Raw genomic sequence first — 10,934 nt, 5'->3', positions numbered from 1 at the left:
TACAGGCTCGCTACTACATCCGACTAATTTTTGTATTTTTAGTAGAGACGGGGTTTTACAATGTTGGCCAGGGTGGCCTCGAACTCCTGACCTCAGGTGGTTCGCCTGCCTTACCTCCCAAAGTGCTGGGATTACAGGTGTGAGCCACCATGCCTTTTTTTTAAATTTATTTTTTAAAAACAGAGACAGTTTTGCCATGTTGTCCCAGCTGGTCTCAAAATCCTGGGCTCAAGCAATCTGCTTACCGCTGCCTCCCAAAGTGCTGGGATTATAGATGTGAGCCACTGTGCCCAGCCTATCCTGGCTTCTTATGAAGGTACATGGAGCCCTCAGTTCAGTGCCCATGCCTTGGAGGCTGCCGTGTGTTGTGTGTGTGTTGCAGGCTCTAGTGTGGGAGGCCCAGCAGGCTGGTTCCAAGCTTTCCACTTCTCTTCAGTCTACATAACATCTTTCTTAACTGTTGGACATTTTTAGGGCTCTGAGAAACATTCCATCAGATGAAGATTCTGATGCTCAAAACAGATAGAAAGTTTGAAAACCACTGCACACACACACACACATTTAAAAAAAAAAAACCACTGCACAGCCATTGGGAACCCCTGAAGTTTCAGATGAAGGAGTGGTGTAACTATGTTGGCATGTTAAAAGCCTCTCTGGATGCCAGTGTAGAAGGTGGAATTGGAAGCAGGCAGGAGGGATACTAGCCGGAAGTTGCTACAGTTTTTTTGACTAAAGGTAGTAAGATTTGAGGCCAGGTGTGGTGGCTCACACCTGTAATCCCAGCACTTTGGGAGGCCAGGGCAGGCGGATCACCTGAAGTCAGGAGTTCGAGACCAGCCTGGCCAACATAGTGAAACCTTGTTTCTACTAAAAATACAAAAATTAGCCGGGCATGGTGGCATGTGCCTGTAATCTTAGCTACTCGGGAGGCTGAGGCAGAAGAATAGCAGGAACCCAGGAGGTGGAGGCTGCAGTGAGCCAAGATCATACCACTGCACCCCAGTCTGGGCGACAAGAGGGAGACTCCATCTAAAAAAAAAAGACTTGAGACGTTTTCCCAAGAAGGAGTTAACCAAAAGACGGGCAGGGGCTGGCTGTAACAACAGGATGAGTTCCAAGGACACAGAAGGAGCCATCTGGGACCAGGGAGCCATCCTGGAAAGAATCCCCTGTGCCTGCATGGCGTGAAGCTGGGAGGAGGAAAGCAGAGTTAAGCTAGGGTCTTACAATTACGTGGAGTTACAAAAGAAAGGGCCTTCAGAGGTCATCCAATGTGGCCCTTATTTTACAGATAAGAACGCTGAGATCTGGAAAGGTCATGTGACCTGTCCAAAGTCACTAGGCAGGCCAGGACTCAGACCTGTGCCGTTAGTCCAGTGTCCATCCTTCTAAATGGCCTCCAAGGCCCCTTCTCTTGACCCCTCCCTTCCTGGTGGATGAGTTCTCTCCTTGGCCCTCAGGGTTGGGGTGGCACCACAGGTGTGTGCCACCACGCCCAGCTAATTTTTTGTATTTTTTGGTAGAAACGGGGCTTCATGGTGTTAGCCAGGATGGTCTCAATCTCTTGACCTCGTGTTCCACCCGCCTCGGCTTCCCAAATTGCTGGGATTACACGCGTGAGCCACTGCGCCTGGTCTATTATCCCCATTTTTAAATCACTGAGGCTTAGAAAGATAAAGTGAGTTAGTCAGGGTCCCACTGTTAGTGGAACTGAGATTCAAACCAGGTTTGACAGCAAAGCCTGCCCTATTTTTGGCGCTGGGATAATGTGGTTAAAAGGTGATGTCTACCTGAGTGTTGCAGGCAGATCAGATAACACAGGGAGAGAGAGAGCTGGGACTTTCCTGGCACAGAAAACAGCATATGCGAGGTCCAAAGCCGCAACTGGTTCAGAATTTGGCCACCTGGGCCAATGGTTAGAGATGATGCAGCTGGCTCCAGGTGATGAAAGGCTTGGACTAGAGCGAAAGAATTTGGATTTTATGCTGTAGGTGTGGGGCCATAGGAGGATTCTAGCAGGGAGGTGGCCAGGCCAAAACTGTCCTTTAAAAAGATCCCTCTGGGTCAACGTGGATGCTGAATTACAGGAGAACCTGGAGGCCTGAGACTCAAAAGGAGTGGCCCAATGTACACTGGTGCCTCTGCGTTTCCTGTAGCCTGGGCACAGGCGTTCTTGCAGGGTTTGTGCAGGTGCACACCCATCAAAGCCACTTACAGCCTTTCGAGATTTTGTCACATTGAGGGGGATGGTGAGGGTAGGACTGGAGCGCTGAAGTTTGAGAAAGGACCCACCCCGGGGCTGGCCTGAGGCAGTGGACAAGATTATTGGAGCTGGCCTGGGTTCACCAATTTAGCCATGAGTTTTCTGTCTCGGAGCTGAGGTCTGTGAAATGGACAAGATCAGCCTAACCTCACGGGGTTGCTGTGGGTTTAATAATAAGCCTCTGGTAGGGCCAGGCACGGTGGCTCACACCTGTAATCCCAGCACTTTGGGAGGCCAAGGCAGGCGGATAACATGAGGTCAGGAGTTCAAGACCAGCCTGACCAACATGGAGAAACCCCATCTCTACTAAAAATATAAAATTAGCTGGGCGTGGTGGCGCATGCCTATAATCCCAGCTACTGGGGAGGCTGAGGCAGGAGGATCGCTTGAACCCGGGAGGCAGAGGTTGCGGTGAACAGAGATCGCGCCATTGCACTCCAGCCTGGGCAACAAAAGCGAAACTGTCTCAAAAAAAAAAAAAAAAAATTGATGAAGCATCCAGGCACGGTGGCTCACACCTGTAATCCCAGCACTTTGGGAGGCCGAGGCGAGCAGAGTACCTCAGTGTGGGAGTTCGAGACCAGCCTGGCCAACATGGTGAAACCCTGTCTCTACTGAAAATACAAAAGTTAGCCTGGTGTGGTGGCACGCACTTGTAGTCCCAGCTTCTTGGGAGGCCAAGGTGGGTGGATCACGAGGTCAGAAGATTGAGACCATCCTGGCTAACATGGTGAAACCCCATCTCTACTAAAAATACAAAAAATTAGCTGGGCGTGGTGGCACATGCCTGTAGTCCCAGCTACTCAGGAGGTTGAGGCAGGAGAATTGCTTGAACCCAGGAGGCAGAGGTTGCAGTGAGCCGAGATTGCACCACTGCAGTCCAGCCTGGGTGACAGAGCAAGACTCCACCTCAAAATAATAATAATAATAAGTCTCTGACGGACCAGGCACGGTGGCTCACGCCTGTAATCCCAGCACTTTAGGAGGCCGAGGCGGGCAGAGTACCTCAGTTCAGGAGTTCGAGACCAGCCTGGCCAACATGGTGAAACTCTGTCTCTACTGAAAATACAAAAGTTAGCCTGCTCTGGTGACACGCACCTGTAGTCCCAGCTTCTTGGGAGGCTGAGGCAGGAGAATCATTTGAACCCAGGAGGCAGAGGTTGCAGTGAGACGAAATCGCTCCACTGCACTCCAGCCTGGGTGACAGAGCAAGACTCTGTCTCAAAAAAAAAAAAAAAAAGAAAATTGTTGAAGGAGACCAGGTGCATGGCTCACACCTGTAATCCCAGCACTTTGGGTGGCTGAGGCAGGAGGATTGATTGAGGCCAGGAGTGTGAGACCAGCCTGGACAACATAGTGAGACCCTGTCTCTGCAAATAATTTAAAAGTTAGCTTTGTGAAGTGCACCTGTAGTCTCAGCTACTTGGGAAGCTGAGGTGGGAGGATCACTTGAGCCCAGGAGGTCGACATTGCAGTGAGGCGTGATTGCATCACTGCACTCCAGCCTGGGCAACAGAGCGAGACCCTGTATCTAAAAAAAAAAACAAAAAAAACTGATGAAGGAATGAAAAGACGCCCTAAAGCAAGTAATTGTCCTCTTCTGGCCCCAGCTTCCTTATCTGTGAAATGGGGATGATTGTGCCAACCTCACCACGTTGTCACAAGGATGAATAAGGATGTTTTAAAAAGAAGAGCAGCTCATTTGCAACAACATGGATAGAACTGGAATTATAAGTGAAAAAAGCCAGGCACAGAAAGACAAACTTTTCACATTCCCACTTAATTGTGGGAGCTAAAAACTAAAACAATTGAACTCATGGAGATAGAGTAGAATGATGGTGACCAGAGGCTGGGAAGGGTAGTGGTGGGGGGAAGTGGGTATGGCTAATGGGTACAAAAACATAGTTTTTATTTTTATTTTATTTTTATTTATTCATTTTTTGAGACGGAGTCTCGCTCTATTGCCCAGGCTGGAGTGCAGTGGCGCGGTGTCAGCTCGCTGCAGCCTCTGCCTCCCAGGTTCCAGTGATTCTCCTGCCTCAGACTCCGCGGTAGCTGGGATTACAGGCACACGCCACCACGTCCAGCTAATTTTTGTGTTTTTAGTAGAGACGGGGTTTCACCATGTTGGCCAGGCTGGTCTCGAACTCCTGACCTCAGGTGATCTGCCTGCCTCAGCTCTTAGAGTGCTGGGATTACAGGCGTGAGCCACCGTGTCCAGCCAAAAATGTAGTTAAATAGAATGAATAAGATTTAACATCTGATAGCACAACAGGGTGACTACACTCAGCAGTAATTTATTGTACATTTAGAAATAAAAAAGTATAACTGGATTGTTTGTAATACAAATAAAACATAAATGTCTGAGGTAATGGATATTCCCCACCCCCCACAAAATTAAACAGGTGAATTTGTATGGGTTTAAAAAAAAAAAAGAGGCAGGACCAAGTGCACAGGAAGACCCCTCAGCCCCGTCTCCATGGGGAGGAAGCTAAGAAACTCATTCTGAAAACCTTCTAAGAACCCTAGGAAGGAGGGATTATCAGTCTCATGTTACTGACTGAGGAGGAAACCGAGGCTCAAGGAGTCCAAGTAACTAGCCCAAGGTCACAAAAGAGAGTTAAGTGACTATGCTTTTTTCTTTTCTTTTTTTTGAGACAGAGTGTTGCTCTGCCACCCAAGTTAGAGGGCTGGAGTGCAGTGGCGGGATCGTGGCTCGCTGCAACCTCTGCCTCCTGGGTTCAAGCAATTCTCATGCTTCAGCCTCCTAAGTGCTGGGATTACAGGCATGAGCCACCACACCCGGCTAATTTTTATACTTTTAGTATAGACAGGGTTTTGCCATGTTGGCCATACTGGTCTCGAATTCCCGACCTCAAGTGAACTGCCTGCCTAGGCCTCCGAAAGTGTTGGGATTACATGCGTGAGCCCCTGCACCCAGCAAAGTGGCTGTGCTTTTTGCTACAGCACAATGATACCCACTAAGCCCTACACCTGCTGAGATTCGGCCTAATATAAACAGTGTCTCTTCCATGAAGCCTTCCCTAATTGTTCCCAGGACATTCCCGCCTAGCAGTTCCCGTTGTAGGTTAGGTTACCAGGAGGCAGATTCTGAGATGGAGACGAATGTGCAGATGTTTATTAGGGGATATTCTTGAAATGGATACCTGTTTGGGGAAGAAAAGGAAGCAGGATTGGGCAAGGGGATAACTTGGCTATGATGTCACAACAGTGTCCTCAATGAAGCCCACAGAGACTGATAAAGTTGGGTTTGACTTTCAGAGTTGTCCAGAGCTGGGGCAAGAGGGAAAGGCCTTTAAGGCCCCCAGGAGATGGACTTTGGATACGGGCTGCCCTGAAGGGAGGGCCTTTCCCAGAGAGTGGGGCAAGCTGAAGTCCATCATCCAGCGGCACTCCAGCAGCTGGGGAGAGGGTTGATGGGTTCCCTAGCCAGAAAGGGGGATCTTGGTGGCTCATCACAGTGGCCACTGTGTGTCCAACATAGTTGCTACACATTCATGTTCATCCCAGCCTCCAACATCCATTTTTCAGCCCCTGGGCCTAGGGTGGGGGCATTGGCCAGCAACCCTGGGTTTGACGTCACATATTAATCCCATTCCCAGTATCATTTTAGCCTGAGGACGTAAGGAGCCTCCAAGCCAAGCTCCCCCTGGAATTCCCCGCACCTGCCTTTGCTCATGCAGCAGCTTCCTGACGCTGGCTTCTCAGTGTCTCGAGCCCAGGAATGCTGCCAGAGTGGCCACATCGCAGCCAAGAAAAAGGGAGTGGGAATGAGAGCTTTTGTCATTTCAATTCACAGCACGGCAGGCTCTGGGTGAGCACATCCTGTCCACTATCTCATTCGTGGTCATCACCTCCCTGCAAGGTGGCATCTTTTACGAGCCCCATCGATAGATAAGGACACTGAGGCTCAAGGACAGGAAGTTGCATATCTGGTCTCTCAGGCCTTTCTTTTCTTTTTTTTTTTTTTTGAAACAGAGTCTTACTCTGTTGCCCAGGCTGGAGTGCAGTGGCGCAGTCTTGGCTCACTGCAATCCCTGCCTCCTGGGTTCAAGCGATTCTCCTGCCTTAGCCTCCTGAGTAACTGGGATTACAGGCATGCACCACCACGCCTGGCTAATTTTTGTATTTTTAGTAGAGACGGGGTTTCACCATGTTGGCCAGGCTGGTCTCGAACTCCTGACCTCAGGTGATCCGCTGTCCTTGGCCTCCGAAAATGCTAGGATTACAGGCGTGAGCCACCATGCCTGGCCATCAGACCTTTCTTTTCTGTAGAAAGCCTCGACTCCAAAATCCAGGAAGCATGACTGTGTCAGGATACTGTTTATATGAACCCTTCTGTCATTTGTCTTCCAGAGAGATACTAACACTCCCCATCCCACGATGTGGGCTAAGGCTGGGACTGCTTTAACCCTTTCTCTCCTAGAGTCAACACTGGCATGGGCCTGGGTGCTGCTTCCTGCTGGGGGACCTGGGGATTTGGGTCTTGTAGATGAGCCGGACACCCCCCCAGCCCTCTTCTAGCTTGATGTCCCCCTGCTTCAGGGCCTGCTGGATAGCATCAGCAAGGGTGTCAAAGGCCAGGTCCACATTGCAGTTGTTTTTAACCGAGGTCTCCACGAAGGCCATGCCCAGGGAGGCAGCTAGCTCCTCGGCCTCCTGGGCTGAGACACAGCGGGCGCTCTGCAGGTCACTCTTGTGGCCAACCAGCAGGAAGATGACCTTGTCCGGGCCCTGAGTGGCCATGACCTCCTGGTGCCAGTCTTGGATGTGTTCAAAGGACTTCCTGTTTGTCACATCAAAGACCAGCAGGACACCCACCACATTCCGGTAAAAGGACCTGGTGATGCACCTGGGGAGGCAGGGAGGCGGAGAGGTAGGCTGGGAGAGGCTGATGCCTTCATGACACCCCCAGAGGCAGGACCTCCTCCCCCTGGGATCCACAGAATGCGTCACAGCCCATCAGGGCTCACTTCACACGGCCCCGTGGTTCTCTGCCTTGGTGCCTGTGTCTCTCCTAACAGTCTGGGTGCTGGCCGGGTGCGGTGGCTCACGCCTGTAATCCCAGCACTTTGGGAGGCTGAGGTGGGTGGATGTGGATCACGAGGTCAGGAGATCCAGACCATCCTGACTAACACGGTGAAACTCCGTGTCTCTACTGAAAATACAAAAAAATTAGCCGGGCGTGGTGGCGGGCGCCTGTAGTCCCAGCTACTCGGGAGGCTGAGGCAGGAGAATGGCGTGAACCCAGGAGGCGGAGCTTGCAGTGAGCCGAGATCGCACCACTGCACTCCAGCCTGGGCGACAGAGCAAGACTCCGTCTCAAAAAAAAAAAAAAAGAAAAGAAAAAGAAAAAAGTCTGGGTGCTCCAGTTAGGGAGCAAGCGTGACTTGAATCCCTCATTCCTGGAGAAGGCCTGGTGCTGCCGTGACCTAGGTCTTCGTTCCTCTGTTCTCTTCCTGGCAAACTCCTGCTGCTCCTTCAAGGTCAACACAAACCTCTCTCCCTTCCACATCTCCTCGACACGTCCCGCTCTGTTCCCCTGAGCTCTCAGCACCCGGGGCCAGTATCACTCAGCATCTCTCCAGAGTCCAGAGCTCAAAGCCAGGGATGTTCCTGGTCTCTGGGACTCAACCCACCCCGCAGTGTTCGTGGGAAAAATGACTCCGAGCAGGGGAGGGTCTGGCCCCAGCGGACCGGGCGGGACCCAGGGCAGGGACCCAGGGCAGGGACCTCGCCCTCCGCCTGACCTCTGAGTTGGCCTCTCTGGAGTTGCCGTGGCCGAGCGCACGCTCACCAAGCCCCCCACCAGGAGTCCCTCCCGCGCCCCGGCTACCCGCACCTGAAGCGCTCCTGGCCCGCGGTGTCCCAGAGCTGCAGCTTGACCCGCGGCCCGGCCCGCAGCTGCAGCGCGCGGCGGTAGCACTCGGCGCCCACCGTGGGCTCGGGCTCGGGCTCGGGCTCCGGGGCGCCAGGCGCGCCCGCCACGTAGCTCCGCAGCAGCGACGTCTTGCCCACCGCCGCGTCCCCCAGCAGCGCGACCCGAAATTGGTAGCGGCAGCCCTCGGCCTCCATGGCCCCGTCCGCCGCCCCGCCGCCTCGCGACCGTTTTGTCCGCGCCCCGACCCCGCCCCTGCCCGGGGCCCCGCCTGCGCCGCCCCCCGCTCCCCGCTCCCCGCGCCCAGCCACCGTCCCCGGCGGGGCAGCGAGGGCGTCGGACCGAGTGGAAACTGCTGGCCAAGTTTCTCTCTCTCGAAGCCTCAATTCTCTCCTCTGTAAAAGGGGGCTAATGATGAGCCCTACTTCACAGGATAAAGGGACTAAACTAGATAAAGTGAGAAGGGGCATGGGGAGGAGACTAACAGCGCTAAAGCATCCACCTCCCTCAATTCCTTAATCTCCAGCCCCACCCGCTTACCCGCTCCACCCCCGCCCGCTGTGGGTTCCCTAGTTGGAGCCCACCCCTCTGCTGGACCCGGGAAGGCCACTCTGGAAGTGGGTGGTTAGTAGGTGCTCCCTCTCCACCCAGAAGCCCTTTCCTGGAGCCCTCATTAGCCCTGGCCTGGGGCCTCTAATTCAGTGTTCAGGTTCAACGTTCGACAGCCCCCACGGCTTCCTCTAATACCTGTCTCAGTTGGACACGAGGGCCCCAGAAGGGACTTGGGCACAGTCTGGTTGAGGAGGCAGGACAGACACAGACAACTGCAATTCTAAAGGGAGTGCAGTTGGCCTGTGGATTTGACAACTGACATATATGAGGCCAATGGTCAGTTCATGTTTTGTGGACAGCAACCCTTTGATAGGGCCATGGGAGTGCCCCTCTTAGAGCTGAGGAGAGTGAGGCTCAGAGGCACGGCTTGTCTCAGGTCACACAGCAGAGTTGGGACTCACATCCAGGTTTGTCTCATTCTTCATCACCCCTTTGATGCCACAAAAGGGGACAAAGCAGGTCCCACAAGCACTAAGACACTGGTTGAGTTTTGCTTGGGTGAGGGGCTAGGGTGAGGCAGCATATAAGCCTCCAAAGTTTACTCCAATCTTTCCAGGCTGGCCTTCTGGAAACCCAGGGCACTGAGGCTGGAGTTCCAGTTGCTCCAGCCAACTCTAGTCTCTCTAGTCTTTTTTTTATTTTATTTTATTTTTTGAGACGGAGTCTCACTCTGTCGCCCAGGCTAGAGTGCAGTGGCACAATCTCGGCTCACTGCAACCTCCACCTCCTGGGTCCAAGCCATCTTCCCAACTCAGCCTCCCAAGTAGCTGGGATTATAGGCACCTACCACCAAGCCCAGCTAATTTTTGTATTTTTAGTAGAGATGGGGTTTCACCATGTTAGCCAAGGTGGTCTCGAACTCCTGACCTCAAGTGATCCGCCCGCCTCCATCTCCCAAAGTGCTGGGATTACAGGTGTGAACCACCACGCCCGGCCCACATGCACTTCTGACCACCTCTGATGTCAGTCTGTCTCCCAGGCTGCAGGCTCCTTGAGGGCAGGGGCTGATGACTGTATCCTCAGAGCCTAACTCAGCGCTTGGCATAAAGTAGAAACTTAAGGCGCAGTGGCTCACACCTGTAATCCCAGCACTTTTGGAGGCTGAGGGTGGCTCACTTCAGGTCAGAAGTTCGAGACCAGCCTGGCCAACATGGTGAAACCCCGTTTTTACTAAAAATGCAAAAATTAGTCGGGCATGGTGGCACGTGCCTATAATCCCAGCTACTTGGGAGCCTGAGGCAGGAGAATCGCTTGAACCCGGGAGGTGGACGTTGCAGTGAGCCAAGATAGCGCCACTGCACTCTAGCCTGGGTGACAGAGCGAGACTCCATCTCAAAAATAAATAAATAAAGTAGAAGCTCAGTGAATATTTATAGCTAGACGAATTAATGAAAGTGGGCAAGTGCTGTTCATTCACCCATCCATTCATTCTGTCAAACACCATGATAAAGCTGGACTTGGGAAGCCAAAGGGTCAGAGAAGCCCATCCCAGCTGATGTTGAAGCTGAGTCTCCAAGGATAGGCGGGATCTGGGAAGGAGACTCCAGAGAGGCATGAAGCAGCTGGAAATGCAGTCTGACCCCAGCCCTCCCTGAGGCCTTTCCGGTCAGCCCGCGTGGGCAATGCACTGTCAGCATCTGGCTTCTTGAACTTCCTCCCTCTCCCAGATGCTCCTCCTGTGGGCTGGGATCATGTGTCTGCCTCTGACTGCAGTTAAATCCAGATGTCAGCTGACTTCTGCCACAGATTCTCTGTGTAGCCTGCGGTAAGTTATTTCCCTTCCCTGATCCCTGCTTCCTCTTCTGCTAAGTCAGGCAAATCATGGTACCTAATCTCACAGGGTAGTTCTGGAGGAGCCGCGTGACACAGCAGTTAAGGTTATCTGCACTTGCATTAGAACATATCTGGGTTGGGCTGGGGGTGGTGGCTCACACCTGTAATCCCAGCACTTTGGGAGGCTGAGGTGGGCAGATCAGGAGGTCACAACCATCCTGGCCAACATGGTGAAACCCTGTCTGTACTAAAAATATAAAAATTAACTGGGCGTGATGGCATACGCCTGTAGTCCCAGCTACTCGGGAGGCTGAGGCAAGAGAATTACTTGAACCTGGGAGGCAGAGGTTGCAGTGAGTGGAGATCGCATCATTGCACTTCAGATAC

At 52.6% G+C, this 10,934-nt stretch overlaps 1 protein-coding gene across 1 annotated transcript; it reads right to left on the bottom strand.

Annotated features, from left to right (window-relative positions):
* Positions 1-6,231: 6,231 nt before the first annotated feature.
* RAB42 (RAB42, member RAS oncogene family) lies at positions 6,232-8,613 on the bottom strand. The gene is made up of 2 exons (XM_032759516.2): positions 8,127-8,613; positions 6,232-7,136 (listed from the first exon to the last, which is right to left on the bottom strand). Exons 1-2 carry the CDS (start codon positions 8,357-8,359, stop codon positions 6,713-6,715), a joined length of 657 nt encoding a protein of 218 aa, XP_032615407.1. The 5' UTR covers positions 8,360-8,613; the 3' UTR covers positions 6,232-6,712.
* Positions 8,614-10,934: the final 2,321 nt, after the last annotated feature.

This window comes from Hylobates moloch, unplaced genomic scaffold, assembly GCF_009828535.3.
Source record: "Hylobates moloch isolate HMO894 unplaced genomic scaffold, HMol_V3 SCAFFOLD_9, whole genome shotgun sequence".
In the NCBI taxonomy this organism is placed as follows: Eukaryota; Metazoa; Chordata; class Mammalia; order Primates; family Hylobatidae; genus Hylobates; species Hylobates moloch.
Note: the sequence above shows the minus strand (reverse complement) of the source record. Positions and strands in the feature narration are given on the sequence as shown.

What these genes read in the sequence shown, in the direction of transcription:
- RAB42 (XM_032759516.2), bottom strand. Translation starts at nt 8,359, where the DNA reads ATGGAGGCCGAGGGCTGCCGCTACCAATTTCGGGTCGCGCTGCTGGGG. An exon ending in GCGGGCCAGGAGCGCTTCAG is followed by an intron (nt 7,137 to 8,126) that starts GTGCGGGTAGCC and finishes CTGCCTCCCCAG; the next exon opens with GTGCATCACCAGGTCCTTTT.